Source organism: Leptodactylus fuscus, chromosome 3 (assembly GCF_031893055.1).
Source record: "Leptodactylus fuscus isolate aLepFus1 chromosome 3, aLepFus1.hap2, whole genome shotgun sequence".
Classification (NCBI taxonomy): Eukaryota; Metazoa; Chordata; class Amphibia; order Anura; family Leptodactylidae; genus Leptodactylus; species Leptodactylus fuscus.
In genome coordinates this window covers 123548859-123574129 of record NC_134267.1, presented here as the reverse complement: position 1 = coordinate 123574129, position 25271 = coordinate 123548859, and the positions used below count along the sequence as shown (strand labels likewise).

General features: G+C 39.7%; 1 protein-coding gene across 2 annotated transcripts in view; it reads left to right on the top strand.

Annotated features, from left to right (window-relative positions):
• The window catches only part of DOP1A (DOP1 leucine zipper like protein A), a 51831-nt gene that overhangs the window by 7383 nt on the left and 19177 nt on the right, over positions 1–25271 (top strand). The window contains exons 3-17 of one of the 2 annotated variants that reach the window (XM_075268233.1): positions 3680–3861; positions 3955–4125; positions 5056–5245; positions 7061–7159; positions 10464–10563; positions 13902–14011; positions 14902–15010; positions 15257–15377; positions 16622–16741; positions 17135–17249; positions 18530–18559; positions 21413–21646; positions 22298–22907; positions 23876–24150; positions 24969–25121. In XM_075268233.1, the coding sequence (XP_075124334.1) occupies positions 3680–3861; positions 3955–4125; positions 5056–5245; positions 7061–7159; positions 10464–10563; positions 13902–14011; positions 14902–15010; positions 15257–15377; positions 16622–16741; positions 17135–17249; positions 18530–18559; positions 21413–21646; positions 22298–22907; positions 23876–24150; positions 24969–25121 (2619 nt within the window). The remainder of the gene's footprint in view (positions 1–3679; positions 3862–3954; positions 4126–5055; positions 5246–7060; positions 7160–10463; positions 10564–13901; positions 14012–14901; positions 15011–15256; positions 15378–16621; positions 16742–17134; positions 17250–18529; positions 18560–21412; positions 21647–22297; positions 22908–23875; positions 24151–24968; positions 25122–25271) is intronic. The other variant, XM_075268234.1, reaches the window with a different exon arrangement.

The window sequence follows — 25271 nt, the reverse complement described above, 5'->3', positions numbered from 1 at the left end:
ATTTCCATAGGTAGGTATAAGTGACACACTGCAATATACAAATATGCAACAGGTACTGTCTTGTCGTGACCAAATCGCAGAATTATTGCATTGTGGGGCCAAGGCCTTAAGCAGTTTTCGCCTGCAGACTTTATCACTAATTTTCACTTTTCTCTAAGTTGGTTTATGGTTAGTAGCTGCTTTGATGTCTTCCATACAGTGCACACAGAAAGTAGAGGAGAATCTGCTTCCAAACTTTCTTTCTCACACTTATCTGCAGTAGATCATATAGGATATTGTAACAAAGTATTGACTTACATCGTTGTAAACAAAGCACTTGGGATGAGATAAAAAGCTTCTTTCTTTTTAATTGCTTCCGAACACTTCTTTTCCTTTGTTTCTCCTCTCTCAATCCGCTCCCGCTCACATTTGTGAGCAAGACGGAATTAAGCAGATATATCAAATCAGTGATGTGTTACTTTACTGATATGTGGAGAAAGAAGCATTTTTCTCTGGTAACATATATTACAAAGTTTTTATTACTGCTTATAGTATTGGTTTAAACAAAGTTTGTTGAAATTTTACTGACCACTCACCGTATCATGCATTGTTTCTTTTCTGGCCTTAAAAGAGTTTTACTTTCTCCAGAAAGAAGGTGAAACCCTATCTCTACTTCCAGGTTTCAGTGACAAGTTGGTGGAGGGGCTTAGCTTGTGTAATGTAGAGCTCAGGCCTACAGCCTGCTCCAAGACTGACTGTGTTTCAGATTTACATATGGAGATAAAAAGACGCTGATCAAGCTTTGTTTTAGCTTTTCTCAGGGTTCAACTTTAAAGGGGTTATCCCATCTCATTCTTTCTCCATGCTGCATGCAGTTTGTCTGCTTCTCACTTTCTGTATTTCTCTCCCTGAACGGGACAAACAACACATCTGCAAGTCAGATAATCTGCAGATTCTTATACAGAATGGACTCGGTGTTATCTGTGCATTTACTTATAGAGATAACAGACTGGGCTTTATCAGGAAAGTGCAATTATCTGAACAGATTGTCCTGTTGGCACTAAGTAATTGACGTCACTTGTCCTATATCACAGGTCCGTGGTTATAGCAACGCAGTGTAAACCATGGGAGGAATAAATTCACATACCAGGCAAACAAAGCAGAATTTCTAAAGCAATATATTTAGAAAAAGGCTTCAATTTACATAAGCTACTAGTATAGATAGGATCCTTGAGATGGGACAACCCCTTTAAATGCACTTTCCAGAACTATTAGCTGTCAATCATAGTAAAGAGAAGAGAACAGAGAAGTTGCCCGTGAAAAGGGGCTAAGGGTTGGTTCACAGTAGCGCTTGTATTCCGTCCACAAGTTGTCCGCATGGAGACACCCCCCCCCCCCCCTGAACGGAATACCAACGCTAATGCAAGCGCTGTGCAGTTAAGCACACGGAGCCCATAGACTACAATGGGCTCCGTGTGCTTGCCGCGCACTGCCCGCACAATACATTCGTGCGGGCAGTGCGTGGCAAGCACATGGAGCCCATTATAGTCTATGGGCTCCATGTACTTTGCAAGCACATTGCTTGCGATTGCATTCCGTCCGGTGGGGTCTCCATGCGGGACACCTTGTGGACAGAATACAAGCGCTAGTGTGAACCAACCCTAACTCAGCCAACCACTGCAGTTAGATATTGAGAGAGAGTTTTTTTGCAGAAGGATTTTCAAGCAAATACATTGCTTTATCTATTTTGCTCGGTTTGCCATGTACAGCTAAATAGGTGTCCTCAATATTTACAGATCGAAGCCTAAGTTTAAAGGCTTCGATCTGTAAATATTGAGGACACCTATTTAGCTGTACATGGCAAACCGAGCAAAATAGATAAAGCAATGTATTTGCTTGAAAATCCTTCTGCAAAAAAACTGTGAGCTCACCCTAAAGCTGAATGTGTGAATTCTGCTAGATGAGCTGCCATTGTAAGTTTTGTAAGAACGTTTATCGAGTCTCATTCCCTGCTGTAAGACCTATGTAGTACTGTTTGATTATTCTATAAATTGAAATAGTGATTCAGCCATTATTTTATTTACAGATAGAGGAGAAGGTGCTTCTCATTTTCTGCCTTCATAAATCACATATGCCATACAGCCGTATTGTCTATGGTGTAAATTAAATATGGTCACACCACAGTCTCGTGGGTTCTCAGGGGGGCATGCCTTTGCTATTGCATTGTCAGTTCAGTGTGAGGAGAGCCGTAGTCATTTTAAGTTTCAGTATTCTGTTCCTCCTTGTGGAACAAATGGTCAAGGATCATTGATTTCAGTAGAGATCGCTTTTCTTGTGTCATTTCATCTGCTGTACTAAATCCCTTTTAGGCTAGGTTCACACTTGAACAGTGCTCTCTGTTGTTCATATCCGCCATGGGGCCTGAACGACGGAGAGTCTGCCTGTTAACACATCGGTAACCCATGGACCCCATACACTGTAATTGGTCTGGTTGGTTTCTGTCAGTTTTATACTTAAACCGTCAGAGAGAAAAGTCCTCTGTACAGATCTTTTATCTCTTGATTTTAGGCGGATTGTGCAATGGAGTACTCTTAAGGAGATTCTGACACAGATGTGAAAAAGCTTGATGGCCCCTCACTGAATATAAAAGAATATAAAACGAATCTTCTCTATACAATCTAATTATCTGACTTTCATATTTTGCTGGATGATTTATTTCAAAGAGGTTAAATTGACCATAGAGATGGTAGAACTTTCTTATTGTTGATTGATTCTAGTGATCTTACTGAATCTCCATGCCATTTTATGGCCATAGTCTTTGATCCAAAAATCTGACTGTTGAGGAATAATTTGGCAAAGAGGAAATGTCACGTTTTTGGTTTGTTTGTTTTTTTAGTCCCTTTCTTGGTTGTATTGTGAAATGTATACAATACACAGTTGGTTGTATTCTTCTGTGGATTTTTCTTCTATTTCCTTGTATGATGATTCTCCTGTTTGGAGCTTTTGGAGTGTCCATTGTGGATATCTTTCCCCTATCAACATACACAATAGTCATATCCAGTAGGCCAAGTTACTTCCTCCATTCTCTTGATTTATTGCGCTACCTTTGTAATGGTAATACTATATTCATGGCTGTGGATGACTATAGCTCTTTTGTGAATTTAGGAATACTGTAACCTGTGGGATCACACTAAAAGGGAATTGATTCAATAAAATATTTAGCCTACGGTCGCCTCCATTTCCCTTGTAGCCCTCCAGGTGGCTGAAGGGAAAAGCATAGGGGGGCCATGATTAGGAACAGGAGTTGGTACGTAAATAGGGCCAGTTAGCTATTGAGGTTACTCCAGCAGGTAATTGCCTAATTAAAAGAAAAATAAAAAAACAGGGGCCCTCAGGGCCCACTAAGATTGTGGCCCCTGTGGCATCTGCTAGTGGGTTATGGTTGGTATTGCAGCTTAGTCACATTCACAGATCCACATGTCAAGTAAATGTGGTACCAGCTCATTGTTTGGACCCATAAGATCACATGTTAGTAACCTAATCTACAAAATGCTACAACTTTAACTGTGTTCTTCCTCTTGGAATAGCTCTCTGACAGAATGGTCATTTATAATTCAGTATTTCACCATAGTCATGTTGCAATACCTTTCATGTATAGTGTTATGATGCAAGTAAAATCATGGTTGTGTTTTGTTGACAGGTATTACAAAATAATGCAAAGTATCAAGTTGTCCCTAAAAAGTTAACTATAGGAAAACGACTGGCACAATGTCTCCATCCAGCATTGCCAGGGGGTGTCCACAGAAAAGCACTAGAAACCTACGAAATAATTTTCAAAATAATTGGACCAAAGCGCCTGGCAAAAGACCTTTTTCTGTACAGGTAAGTTCATAGGTGGCGTATGAAGTACTTGCCATTGTGAGGTTCAATGTATTGCATTTACCGTATATACTGAGACTTGTTCTTTCTTTTCAGTGCTGGACTTTTCCCTCTACTTACAAATGCTGCAATGTCTGTAAAGCCGGTGTTACTTAGTCTATATGAGATGTATTACCTACCTCTGGGCAAGACCTTAAAACCTGGCCTGCAAGGACTGCTCACTGGTATTCTCCCTGGCTTGGAGGAAGGATCAGAATATTATGACAGGTGAGCGCCATTAAAGGGGTTTTCCCGTGAAAGACATTTATAGCATATCTATGCAATATCTGATCAGATCCTGCCTCTGGGACCCTGACCTATCTCTAAAATGAAGCTACTCCAGGTTTCATTTCCTAGCTCTTACCTTGCTACAACTTCAGTGAAATCTAGGTTGTCGTCTATGGTCAGACTACAGGGAAACAGCGTAGCTCTCTAATCTCGTAACTTCTATTGAAGTGAATATGAGTTAGGGAAGCAGTGTCAGATTCGCTGAATTCCAAATTTGACTTCTCAAGTTTGGTTCCAGTCCAGGTGATTGCAGTTAAAGCTGGTAGTAGTACAAATCATCCATAGTAGACTTATTATCTAAAATACAGATATGTCTCAGGATGAAAATTACTACTTTATTCTTGCAGGGGGGTTTTGTGTGCAATTTTATTGTAGTTTTAAATCCTGGGATTTATCTGTATTTTATATAATAAATCTACTATGAACGATTTGGGCTATAATCCCCTATAACTTCAATCGCCTGGATTGGAACTAAACTCGAGGGGTCAGATTTGGAACTCAGGGAAAGGGGTTAAATGTATTCCCCAAGACTCCCCTTTTGAGCTGAGTGCCAATATCTACTAATAGTTTGTACATGATCCCTGGATGTGCCACTCTCTCCATTCTTTAGTTTTTTTGCTTTTATGACTGTGCTTCTGTGTGTGCGTGTGTGTGTGTGTGTGTGTGTATAGATATAGATATATGTATATATATATATATGTATGTGTGAATATGTATAAAAATTATATAAGTTTATATTTCTTTTTCAAACTGGGAAAAAAATATGAAAATATATTAGGTGATATTTACATATATGCAGGAGTTCAATTTGTAAGTCATGAAGTGTTTGTTTTGATAGAATATTGTTCTGATATAATCTCCCTCTGATAGGACAAACACCCTCCTGGAAAAGGTGGCCTCAGCCGTGGAGCAATCTGCATTCTACAGTGCTCTATGGGGCAGTCTTCTCACCAGCCCTGCCATCCGCCTGCCTGGCATCACCTATGTCCTTTCCCACCTGAATAGGAAACTGTCCATGGAAGACCAGCTTTATATCATTGGAAGCGACATTGAATTAATGGTAAATGCAACTAGCATAGCTGATCACTACAAAACCACTTTATCTTCCCACGGCTGAAATTGCACATGCAGGGTTTTCTTTTTTTTTTTCTTTATCCAAAATCAAGAGTGAATTAGGAAGGACTGGGAACTAGAAAAAAAATATTGTACTTCATTTCTTCTGATTTTGGTTCAAAAAACTGTCCGTGTGTTAAGTTTTGCTTTTTGGATCTTATATTGTTACAATATGCATGAGGTAGATTGGTAGGTAGATAGATCTCCATGTTATTTTATGATCAGGCTTGCTGAAGATACACAGTCCAGTCATATTAATGTGACCACCGCCTACATTTGACTTCAACGTTAAATAAATAGCAGAAGGCACGTGTCATCAGCCATCTGGGTGCACTCATTATTGTGGAAGGCATGGTGCATCAACATAAGTATGCATCTATCCTACATGCAAAATGTTTTTCCTCAGGATGATGGCATCTACCAGCAGGACAATGTGATGTGTCATAAAGCTCGCAGTGTATGTACGTGGTTTGAGGAGTACAATGATGAGTTTACCGCACTCCCTTGGCTGGCAGATTCCCCGGACTTGAACTCAATCGAGAATCTGTGGGACCACCTCGATCGGTTGTTCGCGCCACGGATGCTCAACCACGTAACCAGCGCAGCTGGCCACGGCACTGGAGTTGGCATGGCTCAACATCCCAGTGAACATCATGACAACATCTCCTCTCTTCCTGCATGCCTCGCAGTGGTCCGCTCTGCGAAAGGTGGTTATTCTGGATTTTGACAGGTGGTCACATTAATGTGATTGGACTGTGTATATTTTACAACATGTTTTTCTTTCAAGGGGTTCTCTGGGTTCTTTAGGTTACTTTACTTCCTCTGCAATTCTATGAAGTCGGAGCTAGCGTTCAACTCTCAGCTCCATTTTAATAAAAATCAGGAGAGGAAGTAAGGTAACCTAAACTCCCCAGATAACCCCTTTAAAGATATCCTCACAATTCTATATGTAATCTAGAATATTCCTCTGTATGCTGCACACAGAAACTCAATCCGTTTAGGCATCATTAACATTCTAGTGTAATTCATCACATTGTCACTGGAAGTTTTTTTCAATTATCTATAAAATGACTAGGTTTGGGTCATTTACTGCATTGCTGGTGGTGTGTAACCGCTGTGGATGGGATGTGTTAGGTTCCCCATGTATATTAATGAGACTTCAGCGCTCTGCCGTCCATGTTCATCACTGTCACATGACCCTGTTCATTGATTTCCCAGTCTTCTCCATTCATCACAGACCAGTGCTTCATGATCAAATCTGGAAGAGCTCAGAACATTTTTTTTTTTTTTTTTTTTTTTTTTTGTGGAGCGGAATTATTCATTTCTAAACCTTATTTCTGAAATGCATCGTGCTAAGCATAATAAGAAACAGTGTATTTTTAGGTCTTATGGTTGGTCTTGGGGTCTGTGAATCTAGAAATGGACTTATGTCATGTGTCAGAGACATGGTACTTGCATTGCCACAACTTATTAGATAAAACCAGCAATAAAAGGAGTTTTCTAGTATTAACATTTACAATTTAATCCTGAAAATGAAGATCATAATACTGATTTAGGGATTGATGCGGTCTGCATCTCCCTTCGTTTATGTGGGGATCCCAAAGATTAGACCTGCACTGATCACTAAATGTTGTATCCTAGTAATATGTCATCAATTTACGCTGTAGTGGGCTGCAGCTTCACCTTTTTTCAGTGAAATATTTTTAAGTTGTTGGATACTTTTCCTTTAATTCTAACATTGCTAGTATGTTGTGCTTTCCAGGTGGAGGCAGTGAGCACCTCTGTTCAGGATTCCAGTGTGTTGGTCCAGAGGAGCACATTAGACTTGATCCTGTTTTGCTTCCCATTCCATATGAGTCAGGTAAGTGACAAATAAATTAGTTTACATCCTTTATTCCCATATGCAACCTTGGTAACAATTTTTTTTTTTTTTTTTTTGTATTGTCATTTTTTTAATTAGTGATGCTTTGCACCTCCCAATGAGCTGTGTTTTAGATCCTGGGTAGCATTAGGGTATGTTCTCTCACACAGTTTTTTGCAGGCAGAATTTGACACGAAAGCCACCTGCGAAAATGCCTCTCATTCATTGCAATGGGAGTCCCTCGCTTTTTTTTCCTGCTAGCAATTTTTTTCAGCTAACGGGAAAAAGAAGCGACATGCCCTATCTTCCCGAGGCTGAGTCAGCCACATCATCCGCGGCTGGAGACCTACTCCTGGGATGCATCGGCAACCCATTGTGATTTGCCACGCAGAGAAGTCACACGGTGGAAAAGGTTTCCATCGTGTGAACATACCCTTACAGAACACATGGTGTAGTGCAGGTGGGGCTCATTCCTCAAACTTTATCAATCCCGCATGCCGGGCAGGGAAGGATAACATATCACCTCACTATATTGCTGCCAGCTAGTTATACTGTTGAAGCTAGAAATAACACTCAATTCTCAAAACAAATCTCACTACTCAGAATAGTCTTCCTATTTTGGCAGTGTATCCTCAACAAACACCCCATTGTCTTATTTGATAAAGAAATGTTAAAAATAGATGTACCCTGGCCATCCCACAGGCTTTCAGTTAGTGTTACTCCTTCTTACTAGACTTCTTTTCCAAGATCTCATTAATCTTCTTACTCCATATGTTCCAAAGGAGCAATTTCCTCATGTAAAAGGTAGACAATGACTGTATGGCATAGGTTAAAGCCTTTAAGCCAATTTGTGACAGTTTCTTTCCATCACAATACTTCAGGATCTTATTGTAATAGACATAGTGTGCAACATTGTGCAATAAAAAATGCCTACTGCGATTATTCTTTGTCATATTTGAAATGGCCACTTTCTACAAACATCAAACTTTTTAATTCATCTTATTGGAGAAAATACCTTTTTTTTTTTTTTTTTTTTTTTTTTTTCAGGCTTTTTTCCTCCTCCCTCCTCTTTCCTTAACTGACCTTCACGCTAAAATCTCTGCTAAATCCATCTTGAGCTCCCAAGAAGAACTGTCAGTTCACTAAAGAAAGTTTATGGAGAGTGGATGTGGGAGGAGAAGCAGGCAAATACAGAGAAGCTGCTGTAGCTAATAATAAGTTTTCTATCTCACTATATAGCTTTGTTCTCATTAATATAATGCTCTCTATCATACCCTCTATAAGGGTGCTGCTGCTTCTTCTGAATGAATAAGAGAGTCATTGCGCAGAATTTCCTATTATGTGTGCATATTCTAAGGGACATATTATAGCTGCTAGTTTTTACTCACTAACCCAGGGCGACTGAGAATTAGAATATGTTCTCACAGCTGTATTCTAAAATTAAACATGTACATTATCTTAATTTGTTATCTCAATGTAAGCACAAAAGTAGTCACTTCTGATGCTGGAACTGAGATTGATGCAGCCAGAGGAAAGACTGTGCAGTTTATTATGGCTGTAAAATCTGAGTCAGTTTCCTACAAGATGACTTTGTGACCACAAATAACCATTTAATTCCCAATTTGAGTACATAAGAGCATAAGAGCACCTGCTTTATATGTGAAACAGTATGCTTTGGGTGGATCTAGAGGGATCACATTAACTGCATGGTTTCTTTAAATGGAATGGTTAAAGGAAATAGAATAGGAAATGGAGATCAGGCATGTTTCATTCCAGCATGTCCAATACTCACGTGGCCAGTAAACCCCTGCCAAAGGTTTATTCAAAGGCTTAATTCCATGTCCCCACTGAGTAAATTTAAATGATCCCAGAGCAATACTCTTTAACCGAAATGAAGAAAGCCTCAAACGTTGTTATTATTATTTATTAAGTTACCGTATGTCTACCATCACCAAAGTGATTTTTAACCCACTTATATACTGTTATAGGGCTGGTTAGTGATAAAGTGAACATACATTTTTTTTGTATAAAAGTGCAATCCTGCTACTAAGGAATTCTATTTTTATTGCATATGCAAATGAGCTGATTAATGCACTTGGGGTGGGGCCACACCTGTTTGCGCACACATTTTTATCTGTAGGCACTATCCAGTCCCAACCTTATAACAGAAAGTGCTCTAGCAGGAGGGGAGCCGCCACTAGTACACCAAACGGCTAATTTTCATGTAAAATAAAAATTTTATTTCTTAGCAGCAAGGCTGCACTTGGACACAAGAAAGATATCTTCACTATGTCATGAACCAGCCCTACAACTGTATATAACTGGTATAAAAGCAGTTCTGGAGTTGTAGATTCCCTTTATTAATAATAATATTGATGATGATGACAACACATTTACTAATTATATTTAAATGCTTCAATTTATATTTAAGTGTATACATATGTATTTTATATTCACATGTATATGTACAGTATAGTTATTTTAAGTATTCAGCTATTTTGGGATTGTCTTAGGCTCTGCTTACACATGCCTTACATGTATAATAAGGTCCATTATGAATTCAGGATAAAATGTAAGATGCAAGCAATCTAATATCCAAAAAATATTATTATTCCTAATGTGTAAGGATTTGGTATTATTGACGCAAGAATACAGATGTTAAATATACTGTTTTTTCCATCAAAATTACTGGAAGACCCTAATGCAATGGCAAAAACGTCATTGTGAGCAGAGCACTATGATTGACTTCATTTATAAATGTGGTATAGTAAACCTTTCCAAAAGACCTCCTATTTAAGAAGATCCCCCATCCTTTATCTATTCTAGATGAGGTCCTATCGCAGGTTTTCAGTTGCACCATATGTTATACATACTGGCCGTTTTACTTGAGTAGATCATCTAATCCAAAAGCAATTGTGCATCCGGGTAAAATCTCGAAGGACAAAATTATTCCACCAATCAATTTAACAGTACAGCACCATGGAATAAAACTTAACTTTATTATAGCAATATAAAATAAAAAAAGTACCCATATAAACTCCTCCTAAAACAGATTCAGTTAGAATCTAAATTTAGATTGTAACTGAATCTGTTTTAGGAGGAGTTTATATGGGCACTTTTTGTATTCTACATTGCTATAATAAACATTAAGTTTTATTCCATAGTGCTGAACTGTTGAGGAGATCACCTTCTAGAATACCAATTTTCTATACAATTTTGGGTGGTCATCTCAGAGAGGTTTTACTGTATTAATAAACAGTAGAGATCCTACTTGTGACTGTTTTTATAACTTTTCCATCCCCAGGCAACCCGCCCTGACATGATTCGTATATTGTCAGCTGCCCTGCGTGTAGTGTTACGGAGGGATATGTCGTTGAATCGTAGGCTGTATGCCTGGCTGCTAGGTGAGCTGGACTTTTTATTACTTATGCAAGGAAGCAATAAAGCCTTGATTTAGGTTATACATTGTTACTTTGCTTCATCTTGGCACCTCTCTTGGATAGGGCTTTAGTAGTTACTTATCACAGATCTGTGATGAAAGGATTATCTTATTAAATCAATAAATCTTCCTAATTCTTTAGTAAGAGGTTGACTTTTACTAAGTGATTATAACGAACACAATAACATTGTGTAATATCCAGTAAACCTTTCAAGAAAAGTAGCTAGTAGCTTCTGTGTAATGAACCCAGTTACTGTCATTTGCATTGGAAACATTTATTTCCTCCTGGATATAGGTATTGAAAGAATAGAGTAGCGGCCGCCATGCACTTCCAGTTCTACTTGTTTTCAAGGGAAGCAATACATTAGACTATAAATTATACATCTGGTATATTCTTTGCTTCCCCTATATAGAAAGGTGGAAAATCCTCTCGTACTACCCTCTAAGAAACACCTGTCATGCCACATTTAAAGATGATATCAGAAGCCAAATGAGGCGATGGTTTGTCCAGTATGGGCTATGTAGATAGAGAATAAGAGGGGCCTAGGACTGAGCCCTGAGGAACCTCAACAGCAAGGGGAAGAGACAGAGCCAGCAAATAATACACTGAAAGTACGGTCTGAGAGATAAGAGGAGAACCAGGAGAGCGCAGTGTCTGTGAGGCCGACAGAGCGGAGCATAGTAAAGAGGAGTTGATAGTCAACAGTGTCAAATGCTGATGAGAGATCCAGAAGAATAAGAAGATAATAGTTACCAATAGATTTGGCCATTAGACCATCATTGGAGACTTTTATGAGGGCCGTTTCAGTAGAGTGCAGAAGCCAGATTGCAAGGGGTCAAGAAGAGAGTTAGCAGACAGATAGTGGATTAAACGAGACCAAGCGTTCCAAGATTTTGGAGCTAAAGGGGAGGTTAGATATGGGTCCATAGCAGCACAGGACAGGTCAAGGAAGGATTTCTTCAATAGTGGCATTTTGACAGAATGTTTGAAAGAAGATAGGAAAATTCCAGAGGAGAGATTAAATATTTTAGTAAGGAAAATCGTAACTGCAGGAGACAGGCTGGAGAAGGTGTGATGGGAAACGGTCACTACTGCAGGTCGTAGGGCGAGGAGAAGAAAGGAGCTGGGAGACTTTTTCTTCTGTAACAGGTTCAAAAGAGGAGAATGGTCAGTTTGAAGCGTGGTAGGTAAGCGGAGTAATACCACAGCTATATAGAATAATGTCCCATGGTGGCTCCTCCACACACTACAATGATCCATAGAGGCCCTTTCACACAATATAATTATCCTTAGAGGCCCCTCAACACAGTATAATGCTACATAGAGGCCCCTCCACACAGTAAAATGATCCATAGAGGCCCCTCCACACGCTATAATGATACATAGAGGCCCCTCCACACAGTATAGTATCTCAATAAATTTTCCAAAAATTTCACATTCAGTCAAATTCAAAATTTTGGGGATTTGCCACTCATTAGCTATTATATTGTGTGGTCAAAGTAGAATAAGTGTAGGCCCAGGAGAGGTGATTGCACATGAGAAAACAATGTTGTTTCCACTCCTAAACGACTCCCTGTTCTCTTCAGTGCTTTTGCCTGAAGTCAGCGACTGCTCTCAGGGGTCACATCGGCATCATTATTTATCAGCATGAATATTGTAAATGGGTTGGAAAATGCCTTTGGTGTCATATTAACCTTGTAATGCATTTTCTTATATTCTTGGCTAGGTTACTAAAGTGCTTCTGGATAATTTATGACTAGTGAATTTCTAGGTGTAAGGAGTCTTATAGGCCATGCAATGTTCTCTCTAAGACTGTATGCATACAAACATGTGCATCGTCTGCTATCTGAGTTTTTCACAGCTAGCACACTGATCAATTATTTTCTAATGGCTCGCTGTAAGTCAGTACTCAGGACCGCTCCTATTCCGGTCTATTTTGCGGCTCGGGCTCACTGCTGAAATTGAATGGTTGCATGGAGGCACAGATATCACATCATCCATGTGCTTTCCGTTCCATTCAACCACAGACCCAGCACATGCACGCAGTGATGTTCATGTAGCCTAAGAAGAATCGACAAGCCACAGATCCCCACAAAAGTCTTTAGAAAGGTGTTGGGTTTCACTTATATTCTAATCTATTTCTTAGGTTTGTTTTAAAGGATCTGATACTGACTTATAGGGTTTTTAACAGGTTCAAGTCAACAGTAACAGCAGACAACCAATTTAGCAGCGCTATACCTAAAAGTAAATAATCTGTAGATTTTAGATAGGTTCCAGCAAAAGCAGAATGCGTTAACCCCAGACAGGGCAGAACTTAAGATGGAAGCCACTAGCTCCACTGTGAGTCACACACACTACCAGTCATCCACAGTACACACATACTCGGTACCCCCCCCCCACCCCCCACCCCCAGACCATAAGAACAAGACCAATCTGGTAGCAATCTCCAGTCAAATTTATGGGGACACTTCTTAGTAATATAGAGTAACAGGTATTAGGGAACATATTTGTTAATAAGTTGGAGCCAGTGATCAAAGGAGGACACATCAGGTGATTTCCAGGCCATAATAACTATGTTTTGTGCACAAACAAAGAGTAAAACCCATTCTATGTAGTCGAACTGGAGAATAATAAATACAATGCAGGAAACTGGACTGAATAAGGAAGTCATGGGCACTCACAACCATCTAAAAGAAAGTTTATTCAACCTCCCTCCAATTCTCAGCTGTCTGATCAGGGATATTCGTCTGTCACCCCATGAAAGCCCTATAAAAGGGGTGGGGGCGAAAAGTGTGTAATAATTCAGAAGATCGAGTAAGATGCTTGAGGAGTTCAGGGGCCACAGGAAAGTCCTCCAGCTTTGAGAATCCCATGACTGGGACATTGGATCCAAATTGTGTGAGAAAAGCATTCAGTGACCCATACGATTTCTACATTTTATTCAATGCCACTAGAGGCACTTCTTCTTTGTTTCGAAAATAGTAATAATTTGCTTACTGCACTTGTAAACATTGCCAAGTTTGTATTGTACAATGCCATGCAATATTATTATTATCATAGTTTTTACTTTCAACCCCTGTTAACTTGACGTGTTTTAGATGAGGCACTTCTAATGCACCTTTGTAATGAGCATGAAGTGAATATTTAGGGAATACATAGGGCTTTTGTTAATATTGTTCTGTCTCTTTCGCTGTCACTTTGGGGACCACACTTCTGGTGAGTTACTAGTTATTCTGTACATTCTTTTTCTACATACCTGAAATAAGTTGATTGGACATCATATTCCATCTACTTTTTCTTAGGATTTGATAACAATGGGGCCATTACAGGACCAAGAAGTACAAGACAAAGCAATCCAGAGGAACATGCTTCTTACTACTTCAATACATTCTCTAAAGACCTCTTAGTACAGGTGTGTTTTTTAAAGACAACTATAATATGAAAACTATGGTATCTAAGGCTTTGTTCATTTGTGTATCCATAATGGAAATGTAGTACCAGAATCATCATATAATGAATCCCAATAAAATTCTATTCTTACCTTCAAATCTAATGGAATTGCCAATAGGGCTGCACACTAATCCTTTTATGTACTACATAATTCATATATATGTGACAGTCAAGTGTCCATTTCATGGTTTCAAAGAATATGAAATACTATGTTGTATAGTCTTGTATAGAAGGACGTTTGACAACATTCTTGCATGAACCTTTATTGGGTGTCCTACATCCTGTGCCTGCTATTTCTTCATTCTGTCTATTGTGACTGTTTGCAATTCTTCTGCGCATACTAATACATTTGTCACTTGCGTCACTGCCCTCACTGTTATTACTACATTGGTTGACTGGTTACTTGTTGCACCCTGTTGCTGCTTTGCTCATTGCTTTGCTCATTGCACTAGTGTGACTGGCTTAAAATGTGGACACCTGTTATATATTAAAGTGAAAGTGCCAAAAGAGCCTAACTCATGGATATAGTCGACTATGACATATGAGTGCACTGTATCCATAAGGACAGAGTTCACTCTGCTGCCTCCTGCCCCACTCCTTGACATTTTCTGTGCACTTATTGCTGTCAATCACTGTGCGTAGGCAGCGGTAAGCGGGAATCTGTCTTTCCTAGGAGCTCTTAACTCAGCTTTCCCTTAGTCATATCCTGCTCTAACAAGGGCAGCAGAAATCACCTGACAGATTCACTTAAAATCTCTGCACTTTCTTGCTGCTGTTCTCTGCCTCCATTGTACTATGTAATACAAAAAATGTATAGTCTGATGTGTCATTATTACTTTTTTTTTTATTCAGGCGATGGTGGGAATTTTACAGGGAAAAGAACTGAGCAGGGAGAATTCACTAATGCAAGACCTAAAGCCTTTTCGCATCCTCATAAGTTTACTGGACAAACCTGAGCTTGGTATTATATTTTATTTTTAATGACCATGACTGAATATTTCTTATTTGTGAATGATATTGGCCTCCTACTTACGTGTGTACATGATAGTGATTTCTGCAAGTTAAATAATTTCTAATATGTGAGGGACACTTTTCCTTCTTCGGGAGAATTCCAACATTTCTCTTGCAATACTCACTGTTCTATCGAATGTACTATACACTGATGCTGCATCGTTGGTTTACAATTGTATGGTTGTATTGGTGCCAGGGCCTGCGATTTTGGAAGATGTGTTAATTGAAGTGTTCAGAACGTTGTATACACAGTGCAAGGCAGAGCTGGATCTTCAGACTCAAGCTCCTTTCAGCAAGGACCCTGCACAGCTGAGCAGGTAATGGATATTGGATGGGATTGCCATAGATCTCTGTAAACAATGGGACACATTTGTGAAGTCTATATTTTTCTTTGGAACCAGACATGGAGCAGCTTTCATTTTCCCAGAACACTGTAAGGGGTATTCACACTACCGTTAGTAGTGTATGTTGCTGGCATCCGGTACAAAATGTTAACAATGCACATTAACAGAACCGTCATAAATCCATTGAATTCAATGGGATTTTATCTGTTGTCCATTAGTATTACTTTACATCAAATCTGTCACATGTCCCATTTTTTTTCTCAGAAATCATAACGCAGGGTGCAGGAATTTTGTGTCCGTTCAAAATAACGGACTTATGACAGACGGCAAGTGTCTGTTTTTTTAGCATTAATGTTCATAGCTTACGGACAGTAATGGATGAGTGTCCATTATACTGTCTGTTATTACTATCTGTTTTTTTTCTGTGCATGCTCAGAAAGCAGAAACAAAACTAAAAAAATGAGCAGTATGTGTGCGTTTCTTTAACTGATCCATTAGTTGGATGAACTAAAAAAAAAAAACGACAAATTAACATCAGTTAGTGTCCGCTAATGCCTGTTACGATAGATGTCGTGTTATTTTTTTTTTTTTTTATTTTTTTTTTTGGGGGGGTGGACACTATCAAAGCGGACATCCAACGGTAGTGTGAACGCCCCCTAAGAAATGTAAGCTGAGCTCTGATTATTTTAGATAATGTCATAAATCTCCTATATTGCTTGAAATAGTGGTCTGGGATATTACCATATAGGCCTAAAGCCTGTGGTAGTAGTAATAGCCTGTTATTGATAGCACAGGCTTTGGGCCACATGTCTGGGGCATTATCATACAGGCCCAAAGCATTATGGTAGCAGTAGCAGCCTGTTACCATACAGGCCCAAAGCCTATGCTAGCAGTAAAAGGCTATTACTACTACCACAGGCTTTGGGCCTATATGGTAATATCCCAGACCACGTGACATCTGGGATATTACCATATAGGCCTGAAGCCGGCTAGGATTAACATGAGCACAAAAAGATTGTCATGCATTTTCACCCTCGGCTTATACTCGAGTCAATAAGTTTTCCCCCTTTTTTGTGGTAAAATTAGGGGGGTCAGCTTATGTTCGGGTCGACTTATACTCGAGTATATACGATATTTCATGACCTCCCAAATTCCTTAATGTCCATTTTGGCTTGTAACATATATCATAATAATATCTATGTATTCTTTTCCTTCAGTAAACTGCGGGAAAACAAGAGGACTGCAGAGCTCATTAAAACCGCCAACCTTTTATTTAACTCCTTTGAGCCTTATTACATGTGGGATTACATTGCACGTTGGTTTGAAGAATGCTGCAGGTAAATACAAGACTTTTATTGACTACACGCTCGGTTCTTTATTTTGCTTTTTATTTAATATCAGTGAGGCTGTGCAGATGATTTATTACGGTGAACCGAGCTTAGGTCCTTTAGGCAAACACAGCAGTGACAAATCTCCTCTAATTCAGCCCTGGTACAGACATACTATTGATATTTTTTTATCTATCTTTTTTAATAAGATGTATTTCTGTTTTAAAAGTCATGTGTTTCAATGTGCTTCCATTTAAGCAGCATGTGAATTTCTACTGTATGGTATGAAACTGTGGAAATGTTCATGTGTAATAGATCACCTCCATATATAAATGACATTTACCTTTGTCACAGGAACACGTGAATGGGTTTTTATTTTTCATTTTGTGTTGATTTTTGTAGGAGAACGCTACATGCCAGACTTCAGCCTTCATCTGGTGACAGCAGTAGTCCATCTGAGTTACCACTTATCAATTTCTGCTTGCTGGTGGATTTCTTGCTAGACATAGTGTCTCTGGTAAGAATTTCTGTGTTTTCATAGGTTGCAGTAGAATAATTGATGTCCGTGTTGGCCATTTTTTAAACGTTTGTGACCTCGTAGAAGCGTAAAACACTGTATGTAGATAAAGCAATTTTTTATTTTTGTAGTCACACAGCCCTTTTATTCAAAGAGATGCTTGTTCATGAGATTGGAGATCTTCATCTCACATTAAAGAGGACCTTTCATGGGTTTGGGGCACAGGCAGTTCTATATACTGCTGGAAAGCCGACACTGCACTGAATTCAGCGCACTGTTGGCTTTCCTGATCTGTGCCCCGGGTAAAGAGCAAGCGGTGCCAGTACCGTAGCTCTTTACAGTCAGAAGGGCGTTCCTGACAGTCTGTCAGGAACGTCCTTCTCCACAGCAGCGCCTATCGCGTTGTACAGTGTGAGCAGGGAGGAACGCCCCCTCCATCTGCTCACAGTGCTCGTCCATAGACGAGTATTATCAGCGAGCGCGATAGGTGCTACTGTGGGGAAGGACGTTCCTGACAGAGTGTCAGGAACGCCATTCTGACTGTACAGAGCTACAGTAACTGCACCGATAGCTCTTTACCCAGGGTACAAATCGGGAAAGCCGTCAGTGCGCTTAATTCAGCGCATTGTCGGCTTTCTAGCAGTATATAGAACTGCCTGTGCCCAAACCCATGAAAGGTCCTCTTTAAATATCAGAAGTGCAGAAAGGATCCACGTATTCCACAAATTGAAAGAAAATATTTTTTTTATTCTATCCCAGTAACATTACATGCAACATTTTAGACTATGACATGGTAAACTCTTGACCAGTAGATATTTGATTAAATTTGTTGCTTAAATTGATAAAATCTCATCCACTCTGCTGCTACAATAATTCTAGACAGAAAATGCAGCGTTTCTGACCTATGCTCATGCACCCTTACAGGGCAAACTGTATGTCTCCATTCGTCTATTAATAGGGTTGCAATGAGAAGAAAAAATACTTTGAAATTATAATATAATATAGACCAGTTTCCATAGAAAAACCTCTTTAAAGTCTGTTAATGCTACATGCATTGTTAATCATTATGGGAGATCTATCACACTATCCCATTGCCTGGCAGCAGAGGCTGTCAACGGCTTTGACTGCAGATGGTGTAGTAAGGGACATTTTGTTTTACATCTTGTTAAAAATGTTTATATTATTTTATGAAACATGATGATTTTTGTATGCATTGTGCTGTCTACTAATGCTGAACCTGCATTTTCAATTCTTTAAATCTTTTGCTTTCCTTTCCCAAGCCTACTAGAAGTATGAGAGTGATATGTCAGGTACTGTATGACAGCCTGTTTTCCTTCTCTTGCCTTCCTTAACTATGCTGACATAAGTGTATCTGTACTTGGTCTTTTCTCTAAGACAGTAAAGTCTTGTTTTTCTAGCTTTGTAAAAAAAAAAATTGTATACTTGCCTGATGACTGAAGTTAATTGTGCTATCTTCAGAGTTGTGCAGACCTCTATTGTTCAAGCTTAAATGGGTTTTCCAGGCTAAAAATATGGATAGGTCATCAATATAGGACAGGTGGTGGTCTGACTACTGTAACCCCTTCTCCCCCCACCACCACCACCACCAACCAACTGATCTAAGCTGCTGATACACAGAGAATGGATCAGGAAGCAGATAGCTCTGTTCTCTGCGTAGCAATAAAAATAAAAGCAGGTTTGGCCACTACATGGAGAACAGAGCTGTCTGCTTGCATTCTCTGTATAGAAGCTGCTCAGAGCAGCTGATCAGTGAGGGCGTCATGACCTTAGGATAGGTGATCAATATCTTTTAGCCTGGAAAACCCCATTAAAGGGGGTTACTGGGACTTTATTGATGGCCTATCCTTAGAATAGTTGATGAGTTCCAGATTGGTGGGAGTCTGAGTCCTGGCACTCCCAAAAATCAACTGCTGGAAGTGAAAATAACTGAAGGAACTGAGCTGCAATACCAGGGAAAGCCAGTATACTTTGTGTCAATTCCTCACAGTTTTCCAGATCTCTGCTTGTTGTAATTCATTCTGCTTTCTCCCAGTGAATAAAAATCAGTCCGTGGTCGTGTGATGTATAGTCCATGGTCATGTGATATACAGTCCATGGTCATGTGATACACACACAGGTGCACAGTCCGTTATAGACACAGCCCAGTAATCAGACATCTGCCTGGTAATGAGCCGTGCACCTGTGTGCTCATCACATGACCATGGACTGATTTTTATCCACTGGAAGTAACAGAATAAAGGACAAGAAGAAGAGCTCTGGAAAACTGTGGGGAAGTAATACAGAAAGTATATTGAGAAATTTACCTTTTTTTTTTTTTTACTGTACAAACAATAAGGTTTGTCTCTCAATATTAGTGTTAAAGTGGCCACCCCCTAAATTTGTAGACAGTTAGAAGTTAAGCATTTTTGCAAATATAATAAGTGATTCATGATTTTAACAGCATTTTAAATATTTTCTTTCTGTTGACAGTCTTTCTTGGTTGGTTGCCAATGGATATGACCATGCATAGAGGAGCTTTCTTTGGTTTGGCCTTTTTGCAAAAATGTTTAACTTATAATTGCCTACAAATTTTAAACAAGGCTGTGTTCATGGGGAAACTGGGGCTTCCCTCTCCACTGTAGATAATCTGCGGACAAAGTGGAAGTTGTCACTCAAGTAATGCGGGGAGGAACTGGTTGGCATTGAGGGACTGTTATCTAGAGAAAAGAGTGAAGCCCAAGCAGGAGAAGAAACTCCAGTAAAGGCCTTTCAGCTATTTCATATAAGAATTAAATACTGATTTCCATTTAAATGGGGCTGTTAATCAGAATAAAAAAAGGCATTTTTGGAAAGTGTGGAAACTGCTGTACAAAGGACTGCCATCACTACAAAACTAATGACAGGAAAATCAGTACAAAACTAATGACAGTACCTTGTACACTTTCCAAAAATGCCTTTTTTTCTGCATTACAGCTCCATTTAAAGAGGCACATGCGATTAAATACACCGCTAGAAAGCCAACAGTGCGCTGAATTCAGCGCACTATCGGCTTTCCCATTCTGTGCCCCCGGTGAAGAGCTATCGGTGCCGGTACCGTAGCTCTTCACCGTAAGAAAGGCTTTTCTGACAGTCCGTCAGGAACGCCCTTCCTCATAGTAGCGCCTATTGCTATGTACTGTGAGAGTGGTGTGGAACGCCTCCTCGCCTCCTGATAGTGCTCGCCCATAGACGAGTACTGGTGGGGGGGTGCGGGTCGTTCCTCACTGCTTAGCGTCATTGCTGGGTGGTAAGTAACACCCCCTCTCACAGCTATAGACGCTACTGTGAGGAAGGGCGTTCCTGACTGACTGTCCGAAACGCCCTTCTGACAGTGAAGAGCTACAGTACCGGCACCGATAGCTCTTCACCGGGGGCGCAGAACGGGAAAGCCTATAGTGCGCTGAATTCAGCGCACTGTCCACTTCCTAGCGGTATATAAAACCGCATGTGCCCAAGGTGATGAAAGAGCCTCTTTAAATGGAAATCAGTGTTTTATTCTTATGCAGGACATGAACATTACATTTTGTTGTCATTTGCTAAGAAGTGATAATAGAAGTGATACAGCAGATGCTTGGGTCCAGATTCTTGATACTGTGTCTGGATCTACAAATTCATGTCAGCAGCAGTTTGTATTTGCTGTTGGTCTCTGAGTGTAGGATACTTTGATATAGTCCATGTCTATAAGGAATGAATATACGATCAACTCATAGTAGGTCATCAACAGATCAGTGGCGGTCTGACTCCCAGCAACTCCACTGATCTACTGTTTGCAGCAGCCACAGTACACAGACCTGATATAGATCTGTATACTGTGACGATCAGGAAAGATACTGAAATATGATGTGCCTTTGAAGTTATGTTAATTAAAACTTGTACAATTTAGATGCCTAATAGCTTGTACAAAAGGAATATTGGAGATGTTCATAACAATCAATCATATTTTTAATCTCTCAGCCTGTTTCTAAAGCCAATGGAGAATGGAAACACATCTGCTATGTTACTCTGAACACCACCTCCACTTTTTTGTGGCACTAGTTTTGTTCTATCTTCTAAGTACATTCATAGAGCTACAAGTAACTGGAAATGAATAATCATTTCTCCCATCATTTTACTTTCCTTCTCAGGAGACATACATTGAAATACAGACTGAACATCTGCCTCAGCTTCTCCTCCGAATGATTTCTGCCCTAACCAGCCACCTTCAGGCACTGGACCTTAAAGAACTGACAGATTCACTAAGGCTATGCTCAAAAATTCTCAGCAAAGTACAACCTCCACTTCTGTCTGCAGGCACTGGAGGCATGTTCCAACTTCCCAGCGGACAGAATGGCTCCGGTAAAGAAAAAGAGGATAGAAAGGTAAGGTTTGTTCTCTGCTTACAGAGTGTAAGCTTCAATGCCAACTACATGTGCAGTGCAAATAATGGTTTATATGAATAAATGATTGACATTGAGACAGTTGCTATCTTGGGGGAGACGTTTTTTATTACATAAAATTTGTCTATTCTGCTAATAAAATGTTACTTTCGGTGGAGGAAGGAAAAGAAAAGTTAATGGGAACCTGTCTTGCTGAAAATTAATGGGCAACATGCTATAGAATAGGAAAAGCTGAGCAGATTGGTGTGTAGTTTTGTGAAAAAGACTCAGTTTAACGTGTCGTTTATATCTCTGCCTGTTCTGAGCTTAGGAGTCTAATGGGTGGTCCTCCTCAGTAGGATTGTGCTCACAGGACCACCCGCTGGACTTCTACAGCCCTCAATGAGCAGAGGTTTCAATGAATAGATTTCAGGTATTACTGAACAGTGCATAAAAGTTTTCATTTTTTTTTTTTACCCTCCATATTTTTACATAAATTCAACCTAAAACTACTTTAGACTTTTAAGCAAAAAGTAGATAAATTCTTTAATTCTATTTTGTATTGTCTCACAAGACCCATTATTCTTGTAAACTATAAGTTGAATGGATCTTGAGAGAGAAGCCTTAACTGAGTACAGCTCATTTACTTCCTAGATGTCCCCTGTTTCTGCTGAAAATCCTGGCGATGTGTTTGAAGATGGTGAAAACCCTCCAAGCAGTCGATCTTCAGAAAGTGGATTTACAGAATTTGTACAGTACCAGGAAGACAAGACAGATGACATTGACAAGGCTTTGAGTGATGGGCAAAGTGCAGCTGGCCTGCCCTTAGGTAGCACTTCATCAGAAACTGAAACCGCATCCACGGTAGGATCTGAAGAGACAGTTGTCCAACATCCTTGTAAGAGTCCAAAAGGAACAACTACACGGAGTATAAAGGCGACACAAAAGACAGCAATGCAGTGCTGCTTGGAGTATTTCCAACAGTTCCTCACAAGACTTATTACTTTGTACGTTCTCCCGAAGAGTCCTGCTCCTAAAACGCTCACAGTAGAACAGCCCTCAGGAGGGCAAAGTGATAATGCAAAATGGGAGACATCAACAGAAAATACTAAAGAAAGTAAAATAAACAAGCCTGTGTCCCCAAAAGAATACCGTCCAGCCTTCATTGCCGCATGCCAGCTATTCCTTGAATGTTCCAGTTTCCCTGTGTATATTGCAGAAGGCAGTCATTCTGCAGACATTCATACTGATAAAGGAGATGGTGGTAAGTGTTATAGGCCAATTTCTTCGTCATATGTTGTTAAAGGGAGTCTGTCAAAAATGACAAAATTGAGATATAAACTAATCAAAATAACTTGTAGGGCTGTCAGCACAGTTTACAATAATGTATTTCTTATTCAGGACCGATGCATTCTTGTTAAAAATAAAAAAAAACAAAACATCCTTTTATCCCTATACAATTGAGCAGAAATGGGCTGCAGGAGTGTTGCTTTCCATCAATAGGCTTTACTATCTGTTACTACTATCTGCTGCTCACCTCTGCCCACTAACTGTACTATGTGTGTCTGGAGATGACACACTCTGCCCCCATTTGAAGCCAGATAAACTGTGCAGAGAGTAATATATAAAATCGCTATGTATTTCCAAGCTCATGGCATGCAGTTGACATATGGGACATATAGTGCTTTACATTGCACTGATAAAAAGTCTGTAACATAGCCAAATATTCCATACATGCATTAACCCATTTGTTAAAGCATTTTCATCACCCATAAAAATGCTTGAACTATTGACTTGCCTGGTAGTAAGGATATAGACGGGCCAATTGATAATGAGTTTCTCTTAGAAATTGGGCTGTGGATCCTATATTGTAAGGATATTTTGCTATGAAGGGGCATGGGTGAGGGTGCTGTCAGGATCAAGGAGGCCTTCAGACAGTGAATGTCTTCAGTGGGATGCATTCTCCCTTTATTTTCTACCTGGTAGGAGTGAAGGGACAGTGGTAACTAACTCCCTGCTCCTCTCTTCCTTCTATAACTCTTTCCTGTGTGTTAAATGCATTGATATGATATACATTGCAGGGACTTAATGCCTATTTGTCATGAATTAACAGTTCTAAGAAAACCAACCGGGGTGACACTGATGTACTGCTTACATGTTACGGGATCTTGTGGTCTGTGCAGTGTCTGTATACTTCAATATTGCATGGTGTACTTGTTTCATTTTTATTAGATTGTGAGAAGATACAACCACCAATGTGGCTTCAGACTCTCATGAATGCCTGCAGTGCAGCAGTTGACTTCAGCATACAGAGTGTCGCCATATCACTTGTTATGGACCTGGTTGGATTGACACAGTCTGTAGCAGTTGTAGCAGGAGAGAATACAAATAGCCTGGAGGCTTCTCAACCCTTGAGTCCAAACCAAGGCAGAGTATCCGTTGTTATCCGACCGCCCCTCACTGAAGGCAATTTGAGGTACATGGCTGAGAAAACAGATTTCTTTAAGGTAAGTACAGTGATTTTTGCATCCGTCTGTTTGTTTGACTAATATTAGATCATTTTATAGGGAAAGAACCACCATTTAGGTGTGTGGAGTCTTATTAAGCCATGAGCGCTCCACTGCAAAGGAACATGGGAAGAATATGCAAATCTGACTTCCATGATGTAATTAGGATGCCAGTGCCTCAAGTATGCACACCAATAGAGGGCGCTGACTGAGAATGTGCAAGTCTATCTTCCATGATGTAATTAGGAAGACAGAGTCTCAGTCAAGCAAACCTATAGAGGGCGCTCCCTTTAACATCATGCCGACCTTCTCAGAGGCCTTTGTTTGCAATGATGTTGGGATTTTACCAGATACAGTCTCTCAGCCAAGGACAGCTGTTTTGATGTACTTGCATCTCATCAGCTTGGCGCAGAGAGGACTGATCTGGCAAAGGTGAGAGGCTTAGAAAGGGTTCAGGAGATATCGTCACTCCATAGGGAGAGAAACACCATTTAGGTGTGTGGAGTCTGAGAAGGTCGGCATGATGTTAAAGGGAGCGCCCTCTATAGGTTTGCTTGACTTAGACTCTGTCTTTCTAATTACATAATGGAAGATAGACTTGCACATTCTCAGTCAGCGCCCTCTATTGGTGTGCATACTTGAGGCACTGGCATCCTAATTACATCATGAAAGTCAGATTTGCATATTCTTCCCATAGATCATTTTAAGAATTTTTAGCACAGATATGTTATCTTGTATTTCTTAACATCAGATAAGATTATGCACCATTTTACTGCATCTGCTACCACACCTTCTGTTCTCTTTTGAACCATTTCCAGAATGTGGCTATAACATTGTGGCAACAGTTGGGAGACCGAACCCCACAACACCATCAAAGAAGCGTAGAACTATTCTATCAGCTGCACAACCTGGTCCCATCATCTAGTATATGTGAAGATGTCATCAGCCAGCAGCTAACACACAAGGATAAGGTATTCTTTCATATCCAAAAACTAATTTTGTATTTTTATAAAAAAAATATATTTTTTTTCAAATTTCTAAAACAAAAAGATCAATTTTGTTGATTACGGTATTTAAATGCGCAATCCAAAAATGTTTTTGTAGTTGACTAATATTATCCA